The sequence below is a fragment of the Bos taurus genome, chromosome 23 (genome assembly GCF_002263795.3).
Source record: "Bos taurus isolate L1 Dominette 01449 registration number 42190680 breed Hereford chromosome 23, ARS-UCD2.0, whole genome shotgun sequence".
Taxonomy (NCBI): domain Eukaryota; kingdom Metazoa; phylum Chordata; class Mammalia; order Artiodactyla; family Bovidae; genus Bos; species Bos taurus.
The window spans coordinates 31303208-31320274 of record NC_037350.1 but is presented as its reverse complement, the minus strand read 5'-3'; the positions used below and the strand labels follow the sequence as shown (position 1 = coordinate 31320274).

The following is a 17067-nucleotide window of genomic DNA, read 5'->3' as shown; positions in this document are numbered from 1 at the left end:
TAATTGTTTTGTGAACATTTGCACAACCAATCACTGTCAACTCCTGCTTTCTGAAATGAGCCAGCCAGGATGCACTTACTTCAGTAAACATCCCTTTGAGTGCCAACCAAACAACAAGAGTCTCTCCAGAAGAACCATGCTTCCACGGAATATGTCAACCCACTGACCCTCTGAAAGTCTACCCTAAGTCCCCTCTCAGAAAATATCAGTCATCAGCTCTTTCAAAGGGATAGTGCCTTACCAGCACTGCTCCCTCCTTAAATGAACATAGGCTTTGGATTTCAAGCAGTGAATGGTGAAAATGCCCCTTTGCCAAATTTGAAATGCTGAAATTTCATTTTTTGCTGGGACTGTGTTTGCTGGGGGCAGCGGTGGAGGAGAAGGAAGGTAGTGTCACTGCTGAAGAACAAATGAAGTCAACATTCATTCCCAAGTTGATGTCTGTGAAGTTATCTCCAATTTGTTAGGTGACTGCAGCAAAATTAATCAGTTCAGTTCAGTCGCTCAGTCATGTCCAACTCTTCTCGACCCCATGAATTGCAGCACACCAGGCCTCCCTGTCCATCACCAACTCCCAGAGTTCACTCACACTCACGTCCATCGAGTCGGTGATGCCATCCAGCCATCTCATCCTCTGTCGTCCCCTTTTCCTCCTGCCCCCAATCCCTCCCAGCATCAGAGTCTTTTCCAATGAGTCAACTCTTTGCATGAGGTGGCCAAAGTACTGGAGTTTCAGCTTTAGCATCATTCCTTCCAAAGAAATCCCAGGGCTGATCTCCTTTAGAATGGACTGGTTGGATCTCCTTGCAGTCCATGGGACTCCCAAGAGTCTTCTCCAACACCACAGTTCAAAAGCATCAATTCTTTGGCACTCAGCTTTCTTTACAGTCCAACTCTCACATCCATACATGGCCACTGGAAAAACCATAGCCTTGACTAGACAGACCTTTGTTGGCAAAGTAATGTCTCTGCTTTTGAATATGCTATCTAGGTTGGTCATAACTTTCCTTCCAAGGAGTAAGTGTCTTTTAATTTCATGGCTGCAGTCACCATCTGCAGTGATTTTGGAGCCCCCCAAAATAAAGTCTGACACTGTTTCCACTGTTTCCCCATCTATTTCCCATAAAGTGATGGGACCAGATGCCATGATCTTAGTTTTCTTAATATTGAGCTTTAAGTCAACTTTTTCACTCTCCCTTTTCACTTTCATCAAGAGGCTTTTTAGTTCCTCTTCACTTTCTGCCATAAGGGTGGTGCCATCTGCATATCTAAGGTTATTGATACTTCTCCTGGCAATCTTGATTCCAGCTCGTGCTTCTTCCAGCCCAGGGTTTCTCATGATGTACTCTGCATATAAGTTAAATAAGCAGGGTGACAATATACAGCCTTGGCGTACTCCTTTTCCTATTTGGAATCAGTCTGTTGTTCCATGTCCAGTTCTAACTGTTGCTTCCTGACCTGCATATAGGTTTCTCAAGAGGCAGGTCAGGTGCTCTGGTATTCCCATCTCTTTCAGAATTGTTCACAGTTTATTGTGATCCACACAGTCAAAGGCTTTGGCATAGTCAATAAAGCAGAAATAGATGTTTTTCTGGAACTCTCTCACTTTTTGCATGATCCAGTGGATGTTGGCAATTTGATCTCTGGTTCCTCTGCCTTTTCTAAAACCAGCTTGAACATCTGAAAGTTCATGGTTCACGTATTGCTGAAGCCTGGCTTGGAGAATTTTGAGCATTACTTTACTAGCGTGTGAAATGAGTACAATTGTGCAGTAGTTTGAGCATTCTTTGGCATTGCCTTTCTTTGGGATTGGAATGAAAACTGACCTTTTCCAGTCCTGTGGCCACTGCTGAGTTTTCCAAATTTGCTGGCATATTGAGTGCAGCACTTTCACAGCATCATCTTTCAGGATTTGAAATATTCAGTTAGTAAGTAACAAAAGCCTTGCAGTGGCCCATATGAGGACTGAACCTACATCCTTGGTGTTATTACCACCATGCTCTAACCAACTAATCTGCGTAGTCAGCTGGCAAAGAAACCTTTTCATACAAAAGTAATACAAAGATTCAGATTCTGGTACCTGCTTTAAAATAGTACATCAACAAATTGGACAAGATAGAAAGAAATAAATTCCCAGAAACATACAATCTACTGGGACTGAATACTGATGAAACAGAAAATCTGAACAGCCCTATTACTAGCAAGAAGTTGAATCAGTAATCAAAAACCTCCCAACAAACAAATGTCTAGGACCAGTAGCTTCACTAATAAATTCTACCAAACATTCAAAAAATTAAGACCAATCCTTCTCAGATTCATCCAAAAAATCAGAGAGGGGGAAATTCTTCTAAACACATTTTACAAGACAAGCATTGCCCTGATACCTAACAAGGAAAAGGATGTTACCTCACATACTGAGGAATGGAATGCTGATTTACACATGACTTTGCATGAACTTTATGTTAACTAGAACAGCCTATCTTGTGGCCGATCAAAAATATCTGGTATACTTTGCTTTAATCATTAAAGAAGAGTGCATTGTCCAGAAGTAAAATATGTCTGCTTTGAAAATAGAGGTAAAGCTAAATGATTTCTGTGATAGTCCAAGTCAGAGATGCTGGTGGCTAAAAGAAGATGATAGCACTGGAGGTGGAAAGAAGTTGCCAGATTGTAGATAAACTTTTAGAGTAGAACCCCATCAACATTGGTTGATGGATTTTTCATTCACTTAACAAACATTTATTGATTGCCCACTGTGTACACTCTTGTAAGAACCAGGCACTGAGCAATGGACAAAGGATATGAAAAATCCATGGCCCTATGGAGCTTACTATTCTCATCTGGGAGACAGATGATGAACTATATAAATAAAATATTTATACTTCTGATAATGATACATTGCTATGAAGAAGAGTAAAGAATAAAGGAGATTTAGTGGTTTGACCTTTCCTCCCCCCCCCCCATTTGGCTGCTGCTGCTGCTGCTAAGTCGCTTCAGTCGTGTCCAACTCTGTGCAACCCCATAGACGGCAGCCCACCAGGCCCCGCCATCCCTGGGATTCTCCAGGCAAGAACACTGGAGTGGGTTGCCATTTCCTTCTCCAATGCATGAAAGTGAAAAGTGAAAGTGAAGTCGCTCAGTCGTGTCTGACCCTCAGCGACCCCATAGACTGCAGCCTTCCAGGCTCCTCCATCCATGGGATTTTCCAGGCAAGAGTACTGGAGTGGGGTGCCATTGCCTTCTCTGCCCATTTGGACCCTTTTATTAATACCTTCTTAACATTTTAAAATATTCCAACTCATGAACACAGGATAACTTTCCATTTACTTAGATCTTCTTTAATTTCAATGTTCTGTTGTTTTCAGGGTACATTCAGCTTTGGATTAGGGCAGTGCTTTGAACCAAAGACATGAGTAGGAAGAGGCAGAGAATGGTGGTTAACACCATGTAGAAACAGCCTTTAAAAGGTGACAAAACCTCCTCAGGGTCACTGAACTAGAAAGCGGCAGGTCGAGGATGCTTCCCCAGTGCCTTCTGTGGACTTCTGAGTTCGAAGCTGTCCTGCCTCCCTGCTCTGGCCTCTGTGGATGTAGATGCTTCAACCAAGTGCCTCCCACTTGTTTGTTTTTCTGTCTCTTGTTGGTCAAGATGCTCCAGAGGAGGATTTTTTAAACTGCTTCCTCGTTATTGCCAAAGATGGCTGTTTCATCCTCAACTCTATTTTCTTATGAGGACCCTACTGTTACCCTGGGCTCCCTGCCCGATTCCTGGTCCTGTTTGCCAGAAAATTACTACAAGCAACTTCGTAGGCACACAGCGTCCTCTGCTCCTACCCAGGCGCATTGGATCAGAGTCTCTGGAGTAGGGCCAGAAATCTGCATGTGTAACAGGCTCCCTAGGTAACTGTGATGTTCTTTGGGGCTGGCGAGCTCAGGTTTGACAATTTTTAAAGAGATGACCACGGAAGACCCTTTCTGGACTCTGAATAGTGATCTGACTGAGGTGAGGGAGGAAGCCATGAAGATTTATGGAGAAATAGGAATAGATAGAGTTGAGAGGAGCAGGGGCAAGCATTCTGAGGTAGGAGTAATATTCTGCTGCTGCAGAAATATTCAAAGTGCTATAAGGGATCTAAGGAAAGTGGTGAGATTGTGGATCAGAGGGTGGGGATGAGATTGATAGGGAGCAGGAAAAAAGGGGAGACTGGAAAATAGACATGCCAAGACTGAAAGAGAGAGAGAGATGAAAGACAGAGAGAGACGAAAGAGAGAGACTGAAGTAGAGAGAAGATGGAAAGAGAATTGTGGAACAAAGAGACAAACAGACTGAATATTGGGGCAAATGAGGGGGACTGAAAGTATGCTGGAGGGCGGGGTGGGGGAAAGAGGGGCTCCTGAGGTAGAAAGAGATGGCCCCTGAAGGAGAGGGGAGAGTGAGGCACAGGCATGGAGACTGAGGGCCAGAGGGAAGGGAGATCAAGGGACAAGAGAGGAGAAAATCAAGAGCAGAGAGAGAATTGGATATCCAGGGGCCACAGCCACAGGGCTCTATATACAGACTCTGGCGTCCCTGCCTTGCTTGAATGGTTCCAACAGAAGCTTGACCTGTTCCAGGACAGGAGTCTGCAAACATACCTGAGCTCCTGATCAAAGACTATAAATTGAAAGGCCAGCCCTTCGGACAATAGAGGAAGTCTTGAGTGAGTGGTGGGAACATAGCCCCTAGAGCCCTCCCACAAAGGACTGGACAGCATGGACATCGGGCCTGTACCATGGCTGGGCCCTCTGCTCCTGGTTTCCCTCTGGGCGTCCTCAGCTCCAGGTAGGAGGATCCTGAGAGTCAGGCCAGGCCCCCTTGGGGAGCCCCGGCCTGACTCTTTCCCCTCCACGTCCCACAGCTTCCCTCCTTCGGCGCCTTGGTGAGCACATCCTGAGGTTTCAGGAGAGCTCAGCCTTGGGCTTGGGGCTGGGCCCAGATTCTGTGACCCTCCCAAAAGAGGGGTGGTTGGAGCAGCCACTGGACCCCTTCAATGCCTCTGACAGACGCTCCTTCCTGCAGGTAAGGCCAGGAGAGCGGAGATCCACTGCCCACCCTACTCCCTTCTCAGTCCCCCTACTCCACCTCTCAGTCTCTGCTTTCTATTCCTATCTCTACACCTCTGTCACCTCGTCCTCTCCCCATCAGTCTTACCTGATATCTGCTGTCAGTATCCCTATGGCCCTTTAGTCTAGCCCCTCTGTGTCTTAGATTTGCCCTCTATCCCCCAGTCTCCCCTTCCTTTCTTTAGCCTCCCACTTTTTTTGGTCCTTGGGTCCTATCCTTCAGTCTTTCCTTTTCCCTGTCATTCACTCTCACTCCCTCATTGCCCCTCACTACCACCCCCCTTCTCCCTGTCCTTCAGATTAATCACCAAATGCACCACCAAGTCTCAATATGGAGCAAAAATCTGGACCAGCTTTGGAACCAGACCCGGCTCACAATAGGCACTTGAAGATATGTATTGAATGAATGAACAGATTTACCACTTTTATACCTACTCTTTTACACTTGCTCTCCCCACAGTCTCCAAAGGTCATCTCACACAGGCCTTATTTCTAAATCCACCTGCATTCATTAATTATTCTACAATAATTATCTCAATATAGAGCAAGTGCCTACCACTTCCTAGCCACTATTCTTGACCCTGGGATTATCAAAGTGAAAGAGCTGAAAAAAATATCTGCCCTTGCAGATATTACATTCTAGATGAGGAGACAAACAGGAGAGAAATGAACATGTAAATAAACAAGTCAATGTCAGATAAAAAAGATCCATTAGGGAAAGAGACCAGAATGAACAGGGAATAAAGAGTAGGTCAGAACTCTCACGATTCCATTTCTTCCTCCCCATCCCACCTCTTAGCGGTACTGGGTAAATGACCAACATTGGACCAGCCAGGATGGACCTGTATTCCTGCATCTGGGGGGTGAAGGCAGCCTTGGACCTGGTTCAGTGATGAGAGGTAAGAAGCAAGCATGAGGAAAGACAGGGGGAAGCTGGTGGAGGCGAGGAAGGGGAGTTGTATACTGTGAAGTGCTGTAAAGCCTGAGGTTTGCAAGAGTTGACACCCACCTCACACATATCCCCTTTGGACTCTTCACAGGGCACCCTGCAAATCTGGCCCCAATCTGGGGGGCCCTGGTGATAAGTCTGGAACATAGATTTTATGGCCTGAGTATACCTGCTGAGGGGCTGGACATGGCCCAGCTCCGCTTCTTGTCCAGCCGCCATGCGTGAGTGGGGGTAGGGGATGTTTGGGGTCATGGGACTGAGGATGACTATATTTTGGCTTCTCTACATCTTTGTCTCTTCTTCCATTGCCCAAAGTTGACCTCTGAGTCCCTGGTCCCATGTTTTCTTCTCCGTCTTTCAGTGTTTTATTCTTTCTTTTTCTGTCTCTCCATCTCTCTCCCTCCCTATCCTTTATTTCTCCACCTCTTCCACTGTATTCTTATCTTTTGTTATCACACTATGACCTGCTGGTCCAGAATACCAGAATCCCTTATGTGGATGACACAGCTTCCTTTCTGTCCTTGATCCCATCAGTCTATTCTCCAGATGAAGAGCCAGAGTGATCATTAGACCACAATCCAGATCATCTCTCTCCTGGCTCAAATCCCTCACATGTCTCTCATCGCACTCAGAGCAAAGACAAAACCTTTGCAACATCTCCTCCACCAGCCTCTGGATCTGCTTTGGAAGCTCCTATGCTGGCTTTGGAGGCTCCCCAGTTAGCTCTCTGGCCTCTCTCTCCCTCTTACTGGGCTCCAGGTACACTGAAGTCCTTGCTGTTCTCCAGACTTGCAGGCACATCGCTTCCTTGAGCCTTTGAACTCTGCCTTCTTCAAAGAGTGGGCTTCCCCCAGATATTTGTCTAGCTCCCTCTCTCACTTCCTTCAGTGCACCCTACACCTATACCAAATCCCTTCTCTTTCTTTCCTCCCTCACCTACTTTATTGTCCCCCCCAGGACTTATCTCTCCCTTTTCTGCTTTCTATCTCTGTATCTGTCTGTAATCAGTCTGACTTTCTCTGCCTCACTCTTGTCTCCATCTTTTTGTGTCCCCATCTGTATCACACTGCCTGTATATTCCTCTCTGTCTCTTAATCTTTTCACAAGCTAAACTAGTTTCCAACTGCAGTAGGATGACACTAACTACAAACTGTTTCAGAAAGGTTAGGGAGAGGAGAAAGCATTTGGGATTTAAAAAAAAAAAAAAGATGCTAGGGTATTCCCTGGTGATTAGGTGATTAGGGCTTCACGATTCCACTGAAGGGGTCATGGGTTCGATCACTGCTAATTGGGGAACTAAAATCCCAGAAGCCTTGTGGTACTGCCAAAGGGAAAGAAAAAAAGGAAGGATGTTAGATATATTCCAATATCTGTCTCTTTTTCTAATCATGTTTCCCTCTCCGCCAATACCTCCTAACCTATCCAGCCTAGGCCCCTTCCTCTTCCTGAGTAGCTCTCTTTGATAGTCTCCAATCCCTCCTATAATTTAGATTTTCACCTAAACTGTCTTGAAGATTTTTCTTCTCCCACCTAGTCTGGAAGTGAAGAGTAGAAGCTTTCCAAATGAGTCTCCCCTGATCTAGGCACTTGTGAGGAAATGAGTGTGTAGGTATGGGGAATCCTCAGAAATACCTCATGAGAAAAAAACCCTAGCTTCTGGCCAGGCTCTCTCCATTCTTGTCTCTGGATCCCTGCCTGTAAGTCGGGGAATCTTCAGGGATTCCTACCCATGGGAACCGACTCAGCCTCTCCTCTGACCCTAGGCTGGCGGATGCGGCCTCTGCCCGCCTCACACTCTCCCGCCTCTTCAACGTCTCCTCGACCAGCCCCTGGATCTGCTTCGGAGGTTCCTATGCTGGCTCCCTGGCTGCCTGGGCCCGGCTAAAGGTCCTGGGACCCCTCTGGGTGGACTGGGGGCAAGGAACTTGGACTGCGAGGTCCATAACTCAGATAATAGGAAAACCTCCTTCCAGACCCTCCTCCCTCCATCCCCCATCCCAATCTGCCTTCGTAAGAGTTCAGTGTGTAGAAGATCACACAACGAGTGAGTGACACAGGGGCGGGCAGATATGGGATCCCAGTCCTTCAGCCCCCAGGCTGATAACTTGTTCTCCCTCAGTTTCCCCATCTCTTTTTTGCCTCCATCGCCTCTTCCGCTCCGGTGCGGGCCATACTGGATTTCTCCAAGTATAATGACGTAAGGATGGCGGGCGGTGGGCCCGGGGGGAGGAAGGCCTCGGTGGTGCGAATCACCTGATATTCTTCCGTGACCGGACTTTAGGTGGTGTCTAGAAGCCTAATGAACACTGCGATTGGCGGATCCCTGGAGGTATGAGTTGGGGCCCAGTCGGAGGGGGATAGGGAAAGAGAAAAGGCCTTGAGGATGGGGGCCAGAGAAAACGGCTGAAGCTTGCAAGGTGTTGGGGTCTCAGAGACTTGGGAGCCCCGAGAGGTGGGTGAATTTGGGAAGGCGAGAGCTGAAGATGGGTCTGGGTACCAAGAAGGGAGAACCCTACAGGGGCGGGGCTGATACGGGGGCGGGGTCTGAGGACGGACGACCCTATCAGGAGGCTGTATTTGTGTGGGCGGGGCCTGGGGTGGGACGGCCCGGAGGAGGAGCCGGAAGAGGGCGGGGCCTCGAGCAAAAGCGAGTTTCAACTGCCCCCTGTATGAATCTGAATGTGGAAAAGTGGGGAGCCCAGGGAGGATGAGGGTCACGGAAAGGGAAAGGCCGAACCCCGGGCCCAAGTCTTCACCAACGCTGCCTTTCGCTCTCCGCAGTGCCGGGCGGCGGCGTCCGCAGCCTTTGCGGAGGTGGAGCGGCGGCTGCGCGCGAGCAGAGGGGCTTGGGCAACGCTGAGCGTGGAGCTGGGAGCGTGCGGGTCTCTGGAGCGCGCTGAGGACCAGGCCGAGCTTCTGGGGGCGCTGCAGGCACTCGTGGGAGGTGCGGTGCAGTACGATGGGCAAGCTGGAGCGCCCCTGAGTGTGCGACAGCTCTGCAGACTCCTCCTCGGTGATCGGGGCAACTGCAAGGGCAACTGCAGCGGCTCTGCACCCTACCGCGGGCTTCGTCGGGCAGTGCAGGTGAGAACCCTAAGCACCGCCAAGAATGAGCAGAGCGAGGATTCCTGCTCCACCTCCGCTGTGTGAACTTGGGCAAGAGTAAACCCTTCTGCACCTTAGTTTCCTCGTGTGTAAAATGGGCATTACATCTCAAAAGGACCTCGGAGGTGAAATGAGGTAGGAGCAGTATGCCCTAGGGAACAGGGAGCCCGGAGCACAGTAGGCAGATGTTAGCGACTGTGCTTAATATTTTGCCTACATTGTTCTGTCCTCTTTCTGGGGCCTGCAAGAGAATCTGGCACACAGCAAACTCTCAAATAGTATTTGTAGAATGAAGGAAAAACAATAGTCCAGGGGACACAGTTGTCCTCGGGACACAGTTCTCCTAGAGAGCGGGGCTCCTAGCCTCAGACTCCCTCGCACTCCAGCCTCTACAATCCAGCTATCACTTTTCCATCGATGTCTGCACCAAATGCTGTGCGGTGTGTTTCACATATATTATCTCATTGAATTCTTAAAATAGTTCTAGCAAGTAAACACTACTATTGTCCCCACACACAACTGAGGAAACTGAGATCTAAGATATTCTCACTTGCCCAAGATCAACTTTACAGATGAGAAGTTCCTAGTCATCTAGCACCTTAATTTCTCACCCATAGGGACCTAGGTCCCCAGCACCTCTGACCAGTGACCCCAGGAAAACGCAGAAACTCACTCTTCTGACTTCTGACTTTGACCCATAGGGACCAATGGCTCCACGCCCTGCCCTGGCTTGATGGCCCGGGGGTGGGGGGGTGGGAGGGGTGGGGGGTGCCCAGGGCTGCAGGGGCAAGGAACGTATGTCTGCATATATGTATGTGTATTGTCCTTTAGGTTGTCACACACAGCCTGGGTCAGAGGTGTTTAAGCATTCCTCGAGCAGAGACAGTGGCACAGCTGAGGGTCACAGAACTCCAAGTGTCCAGCGTGGGTGACCGGCAGTGGTTGTACCAAACTTGTACCGAGTTTGGCTACTGTGAGTGACTGGCCAAACTCTCACCTCCCAAACATACGGTCTCTGCTGTGCCCAGACAAGCCATCTCAAGGTGGTCCAGGCTCATTATGCTCCTTCTGAGACACCCCCAACCTCACTCCAGACATTTTTCTATCAAGCTCTGATCATTCTAGGCCATCAGTGTCTTGGGCTGAGTGCATCTCTGAGACGACCGTGAACTCACTGAAGGGAGGGTCTGGAACTGTCTCAGTCATCACTGGGGAGAGCTCTGAACATGATTATTAAAGAGGTAGGGGGCTGGCTATATACTCCACATTGATGAATCCCTCTCTCCACAGACGTCACCTGTGAGGTCCCCGGGTGCCCTTTCTCCCAGCTCCCAGCTCTGCCCTCCGAGCTTGAGCTATGTGAACAGGTGTTTGGGCTTTCAACCTCATCTGTAGCTCAGGCTGTGGCCCAGACCAACTCCTATTATGGTGGCCAGACCCCAGGAGCCACCCAAGTGCTGTTTATTAATGGTGAGTGTGCCATCAGAACTTGACTCCTTAGTGTCTGCCTGGCTGTGGCTCAACACACCATCCTTTCCTTTCTTTCCAGGGGATACAGACCCCTGGCATGTGCTAAGTGTAACACAGCCTTTGGGATCTTCCGAGCCAGCCCTTCTCATCCCTAGTGCTTCTCATTGCTTGGACATGGCACCTGAGAGACCCTCAGATTCCCCGAGCCTCCGCCTTGCGCGACAGGTAAGAGAGAAAAAGCTCTCAGTGATTTGCATTATTATTTGCATGCTAATTTGCATGTTCCTGCTCTCTACTAGCGCTGGAGTCTGAACTTTCCAAATTCTCCCCACCTCTCTACAGAAAGTCTCCCAGCAGCTGCAGACCTGGCTTGGGCTGGCAAAGAAGAGCCAAGTTAGGGGTGCTGTCTGAATCCTACACCCTCACCAACTCCAGAAGGGCCACCTCACTCCTGGATGTATCCGTTTATTCCACAAGAAAAAGCAGCTTGTTCTGACAGAGGAAATTCCCAGGAATTCACAATTGGCAACTGTCCTGCATAAAACCATCCTATGTCTGCAAAATCCTCACTCCTGACTAAAAGTGCTTTGTTACAAAGAGTTATATAAATTAAGTGATTATTCTCAATGTTCTGTCATTTTTGTTCAGTCACAAAGTCGTGTCCTACTCTTTGGGACCCTGTGGACTGTAGCCTGCCAGGCTCCTCTGTTCATGGAATTCTCCAGACAAGAACACTGGAGTGGGTAGCCCTTCCCTTCTCCACAACTCAATGTGAATATCATTATTTTAAATGTCAAATGTCAAATAAACACGGCTCTTTACGCTCATCTCCTCCCCCTGCAAATCAGCTTCAGGCTCAAATTCTGTTCAAGTACTGGCCTGAATGCCTTGCTGCCTGTCTGTCTCTGGACTTCAGACCCTGACCTGTCTCTGCTTCTCACTGTTGCTCTCACTGGACCCTCCTCCCTCAGTCTCCAAACTCTCTCTGTCTGTAATTGTCTCTCAATCTGCTCCTGTTTCTCTGAATATCTTCATTTCTGTCTCTCTCTGTGTCTTAGTCTGGTTCTCTTTCTTGCTCTTCGTCTCTGTCTCGGCCCTTGTTGCTCATTCAGTATCTTTCTACTTTCCTCCCCTCTTGCTTGCTCTGTCCTTACTTATCTCCATTGCTCTATTTCTGTCTCTCATTTTTGGTCTCTGCATCCCTTTAGTCACTTTCTTTCTCACTCTCTCTCGGCCCCTATTCCTCTCTCTTCAGACTTTCCCTGTCCTTTGCTATCTTCTCAATCTTGCTTTCTCCGTGAGGCTCAGTTTCCGTCTCTTAGGCTCTTCCTCATTGCCTCTACTGCTCTTCTTGTCACTTCACCCTTGTCTTTCTCTGTCTGTCTTTTAGTTTTCCTTCTTTTTCACTCACCAATCTTTCCCCATAATCAAATGTCACGCTTGGGCAAGTCCAGCTTCCAATCCAAGGGGTTTAGGGTTCTGATCAAGCCTTCCTGCTGAGGACACCTAATCTCTGAGAGATTAGACCCAGTCTCACGGGGGCCTACTTGGCCTGCCTTGGCACGGCCAACAATACCATGTTCACAGGTTGGTTCAACCCTCACCAGGACCAGGAGTTAGCCAGTCAAGGGGCCTGAGTGCCTCTGGGAAGCTGGGAAGTGGAGGGAAAGTAAAGACGAGTGGGATGAGGGGAGGGATGGGCAGGAGTGTGGAAACAGAGGCATAAAGCCCATTCTGTGAGGGGTCGTTCCCTGCCTTTCTTGACTCCAAACCCTGAGGAGTAACACTGTTCTCTCTCCTGAGGATCAGTCCTAGCGCAGAACACAGGTGCTACTGCTGCTGCTAAGTCACTTCAGTCGTGTCCGACTCTGTGCGACCCCATAGACGGCAGCCCACCAGGCTCCCCCGTCCCTGGGATTCTCCAGGCAAGAGCCCTGGAGTGGGTTGCCATTTCCTTCTCCAATGCATGAAAGTGAAAAGTGAAAGTGAAGTCGCTCAGTCGTGTCCGACTCACAGGTGCTACCCTGTAACAAACGCTGCTCTTGAACCACAGCCCCTCATGTTGAGGTCTAGCCTCAGTGATTCCCATCATCATTTAACAGTGTGCACCATGGTCTGACAGTCATGGGTGCTCGATTCCTGCCGAGAGATGAAAGAATGAGGTCTACCCTCCAATCTTCACTTCCTCTTGATTTTCCTCCTACTTTGCTGGATACTTATTTGCAAGCTTCTCCATTTATTACTTAATGGCTTTGGGGTTTGTCCTGGGCTACCTCGTCTCCTCAAGTATTCTCAGAGCCTCCCTATCAATGTGGCTGTGGTGCCAGGCCTACCTCTAAGGCAGGTTTGCCACAGTTTTGATTACCTCAGTCCTCAGGAAATAGAGTTCATTCACGCCAAATACTAAGAATTCCTCTTTGTTTCCCCCTAATTCCACGATGGGGGAGAGGAAGAATGCGATTTCTTCTTTCTTTGAGTATTAGTTTGTGGTCGTTTGGGTTCACTGTATTCCTTTTCCAGCTCCCGGAAAAGCCGTATTGATACCTTTTCTTTTAATAGCATAAACACGATCTCACGCTCCCATGTCTGGCCGGTTAGCTCAGTTGGTTAGAGCGTGGTGCTAATAACGCCAAGGTCGCGGGTTCGATCCCCGTACGGGCCAGGCTGTGTGAAGACTACCGTTTTTCACACTTACACACAGAAGGTGACGGTTCATCCATTTTAGGTTCACCGCTTACATCCCAGTTCATGTCTGGGACACGGAACTCTCGGGGAGAACTGTCACTGGAATCGTACATCTTTCCTCATGTTTGACTCGCATCTGCAGGACGAAAGGATAGCAGTCAGCGACCCAGCAAGCCATAGAGCATCGCTTTGGCGCATTTTGATCCACAGGGTAACTGATTCCAGCAAAGAAACTGACCTTACTGGATTATTTTCCTCCTAAAATAGACTATGAAACCATCTACACTTTCTACATTTCCACACTTGAGTCTTAACTAGATCAGCAAAAGATGAAACAAGGTTTTTCAAATGCTATGTGAAAAAACTCTATTGATACAAACACAGCAGGAAGGAAGCAGTTTTGTCAGCTGTCTCTTTATGAGCTGGAGCCATCAATGGCCAAACCTGAAACACTTTGAACAACAAATAATATAGTTTGAGATAATGATGCAAACTAAGTATAAAATATGTATTCATGAGTCCGTACTGTTATAAATCAGTGATTAAATAAGTAAATCAATGAATACAGGAGAAGGGATGTATTTTTCTTACTGATGCATTCCAACTAAGGTTGGAACTATTCTCCACCAACCCACCAGGAGATGGAGATTTAACCTCTCCCTTCTGGAATATGGGCCATCCTGACCGACTAGCTTCTAAATATCCAGGAAGAAGTAGGAAAACATAGGAAGAAACTTCACCAGGGAGAAAAACAGCAAACACTCCCTTAAAAGTGATCAAGGTTGGCATCACTAATGGTAAGCTATCCTCCTATCAAGTCACATCTGATAGGAAGTGATGGGACAAGTACTTCATCTCTGTGGTCTCGTCCAGAAACCTGTAGCCCAGGCCTTCGTGTGAAAACTATCAGACAAACCTAGACTGGAAGATAGTCATAAAAATACCGGATAAAAATAATTCATCCGCACCAAGAAATAATCACAGACCAGAGGAGGCTGAATGCAATGTGGGATCCCGTGGGTGGGGGGGGGGAAGACATTAGTGTAAGAACAGATGTGACACACACAAATACATGAGTTTAGTTATTATTAAAGTAGCAGTGTTGGTTTCTTGGCTTTAATAAAGGTACCGTGGTAACCCAAGAAGCTAATTAAAGGAAACTCTGAAATGGGTACAAAGAAACTCTATTGTTTTTGCAACTTTTCTAAATATACTCCAAAATAAAAATTTGTGTTTCAAAATTCGCATAGGAAATGTGTCTGTTTCCCACCACTTAAATCAGAGTTGAGACAAATGCCTGGTGGGCAGTAGGTCCATGACAGGCAGTTCTTAAAAGCTGAAGGAATGTGATTGATGTCTTCTTTGGTGAAGGACATGCAGAAATATTTACATGGTGACCTGTGCAAGATGGTACATGCTGCAGATTATTCTCCCAGAGTCCCATTCCCACACTGAAATGCAAACCAGACCAATGACATTCGTCTTCAGCCTGTAAAAGACATCTGAAATGGAGCTATACGGTGTATATTGAACTTGAAGTTCGGTGAGTTTCTCTCACAAAGTTTCAAATAACACCTGAAATGTTTTCTTTCCTAGCTTGGCCAGAAAATATTTCCATTTGTGTCAATAAACATCTTAACCACTGCTCTTTGTGACATCTTGCCCATTATAAAGGGCAAGACCGTCTTGCCCTGTGTTCCCATGACACAATCCAAGATTTTCAGACAGAACAATGGCCAGTTCACTGTTCTTCCGTGGGGTCGTCACAGAGATCATACTTTGCCCAGGCAATATTACTCACCCCTTCTTTTTTGAACTGGGAGACCAAAGGTTACTTTAATGTTAGGTGGGTTTGTTTTCTTGTGTGTGTGTGTGTGTGTGTGTGTGTGTGTGTTTTATTCTTATTTGTGTGCTTTGATTTTTAAGCCTTTGATGTGCTTAACAGCAGGTGGTTCCTAACTTAACTTAGTTTTCCCATTAATTCACAAAATACTTGATAAAGTGCAATCACATTAGGCAGAAAAATTGTAATCCTATAGCAGTATGTGATTGCAATGAAGGAGTTCTTCAAATAGAAATAAATGGAAAATGTGACCTACCTTTACAGAAGTACTCGAGAAGCTACAGTTGTTGGGGAAAAAAAAAAACAAACCACAAAACAAAAGTCTGTTATTGCAAAAGATACTGGCAGCTTCCTGACACTATTCACTAGCACCTGTGGAAGCAGTATTGTTTATGCGGCCTAGATATAGAACACTTGTAGCAGTCTTATAGATTGAGGCTAGAAATAATCTACACTACCTGCCAGCACTCTTCAAAGAATTTGAGTAAATAAAAATAATAAATAGAGGTTTTACATTTTCTCAAAGTCACGAGTATAATGACAGATTTGGAACAAAGAATCAGTGGAGTCTGACATCAGAGTTTGAGCTCTAAAGCATCATCGCATACTGCCTCATGCTCAGAGGAGAGGACTATTCTCTGATAATTATGCAGTAAGTGTCCATTTTAGGAACTCAGACAAGTCAAGAACTTGATGACATTTTTAATGTAAGACATGTCTACCAAAGTTTTAATTGTCTGTATTTCTGTGTCAAACATCATTCTTGCATGTTGACATTTGCTGAATTCTTACCTTCCTTTTCCCTTTTGCATGCCTTTACCGTCCACGTTGCTCTAAAATAAATATGAACAGGCACACTCCTCTCTTGTAAGATACTGCTCTTTGACAGTGAGCGTAGCAAAAGATGTGGTGAAGTCCTTTCAAGCGCTCCATTTCATGCTATGTTTCAAGACTGATAAGCACCATCGTTTTCCTTTTACAGATTCGAAAGGGAGAAGTATTAGTATCTCCCATGCTGCTGTTAAGTCATTTCAGTCGTGTCCGACTCTGTGCGACCCCACAGACGGCAGCCTACCAGGCTCCGCCGTCACTGGGACTCTCCAGGCAAGAACACTGGCCTGGAGTGGGTTGCCATTTCCGTCTCCAATGCATGAAAGTGAAAAGTATCTCCCATAGGAAGGTGCAAAAGTCAAACGACTTGGCTATCGATTTCAAGGGTTCAGAGGTTCAGAAGGTTTTTCTTGTCTTGGCTCAGCATGTAAACTTCTGTGCATATTTCAGACAAGAGAGGGTAAAAGACTTGATAGAAATTTTGAGAAAGAGTCCTGAGATTGTAGTGTTGATCTTAAGTTCTTGAGAAATGCATTGGTGAGCCAGGAAAGCGAAAACTCCTTCAAATAATGTTAGGAACCAAGGGTCAACTGCAGCTGGCTCCGTGGCTTAGTTGGTGAAAGCGCCTGTCTAGTAAACAGGAGATCCTGGGTTCAAATCCCAGCGGGGCCTCAGGCAAGACTGTTTTAAATAGAGCAAAACAAGTTTAAAAAATGAAATCTGTTTACCTCCCATCAAGCCCGGGAGTACTAGGAATGCTCTCCCGATAGCCATAAAAAGGTGGTTCTCAGACGGTCTGCCTCTCGGTGTTTCCTTCGCGTTTTAGATCAGGTCTCAGAAGTTGCCAGTTTGGTTTTGTGGGATCTCTTCAATTATGTTTGCCTCCTAGAACCTTTACCACAATGGAGTCATTTGTTTTTCTTCATGGAATCATTGAATTGTCATGTCCCTCTTCAGAGCCACCCCCTCCCCCGCGAACTCCCACCACCCCGATTTGGCACCAACTTTAGTAGTGCCTTACAGTCGCGCTTCTCAAAATTTTATGGGCATGTGAATGACCTGGTGTGATCCATTATAACGAG

General features: G+C 47.0%; 1 protein-coding gene and 2 non-coding genes across 4 annotated transcripts; all 3 read left to right on the top strand.

Moving 5' to 3' along the window:
• Positions 1-3899: 3899 nt before the first annotated feature.
• Positions 3900-11253, top strand: PRSS16 (serine protease 16). Of its 2 annotated transcripts, XM_010818498.4 has the most exons (13): positions 3900-4002; positions 4614-4821; positions 4898-5058; positions 5902-6001; positions 6143-6272; positions 7815-7938; positions 8171-8248; positions 8333-8380; positions 8833-9135; positions 9988-10129; positions 10447-10626; positions 10706-10851; positions 10969-11253. In XM_010818498.4, the coding sequence occupies exons 2-13, from the start codon at positions 4752-4754 to the stop codon at positions 11035-11037; spliced, it is 1551 nt and encodes a 516-aa protein (XP_010816800.1). In that variant the 5' UTR covers positions 3900-4002; positions 4614-4751; the 3' UTR covers positions 11038-11253. The 2 variants fall into 2 exon arrangements, with proteins under 2 accessions (XP_010816800.1, XP_059736629.1); XM_059880646.1 differs by lacking the exon at positions 3900-4002 and having other exon boundaries at positions 4355-4821.
• Positions 11254-13214: 1961 nt separating this feature from the next.
• TRNAI-AAU (transfer RNA isoleucine (anticodon AAU)) lies at positions 13215-13288 on the top strand. Its single transcript has one exon. It is a non-coding gene; the product is annotated as a tRNA-Ile (tRNA).
• A 3295-nt stretch (positions 13289-16583) lies between these two features.
• On the top strand, positions 16584-16657 carry TRNAT-AGU (transfer RNA threonine (anticodon AGU)). Its single transcript has one exon. It is a non-coding gene; the product is annotated as a tRNA-Thr (tRNA).
• Positions 16658-17067: the final 410 nt, after the last annotated feature.

Bases quoted from the DNA above. Each gene is read 5' to 3' on its own strand.
- PRSS16 (XM_010818498.4), top strand. From the start codon at position 4,752: ATGGACATCGGGCCTGTACCATGGCTGGGCCCTCTGCTCCTGGTTTCC. The intron at 6,002-6,142 runs GTAAGAAGCAAG...GACTCTTCACAG, and splicing joins ACCTGGTTCAGTGATGAGAG to GGCACCCTGCAAATCTGGCC. The intron at 9,136-9,987 runs GTGAGAACCCTA...ATTGTCCTTTAG, and splicing joins GGCTTCGTCGGGCAGTGCAG to GTTGTCACACACAGCCTGGG.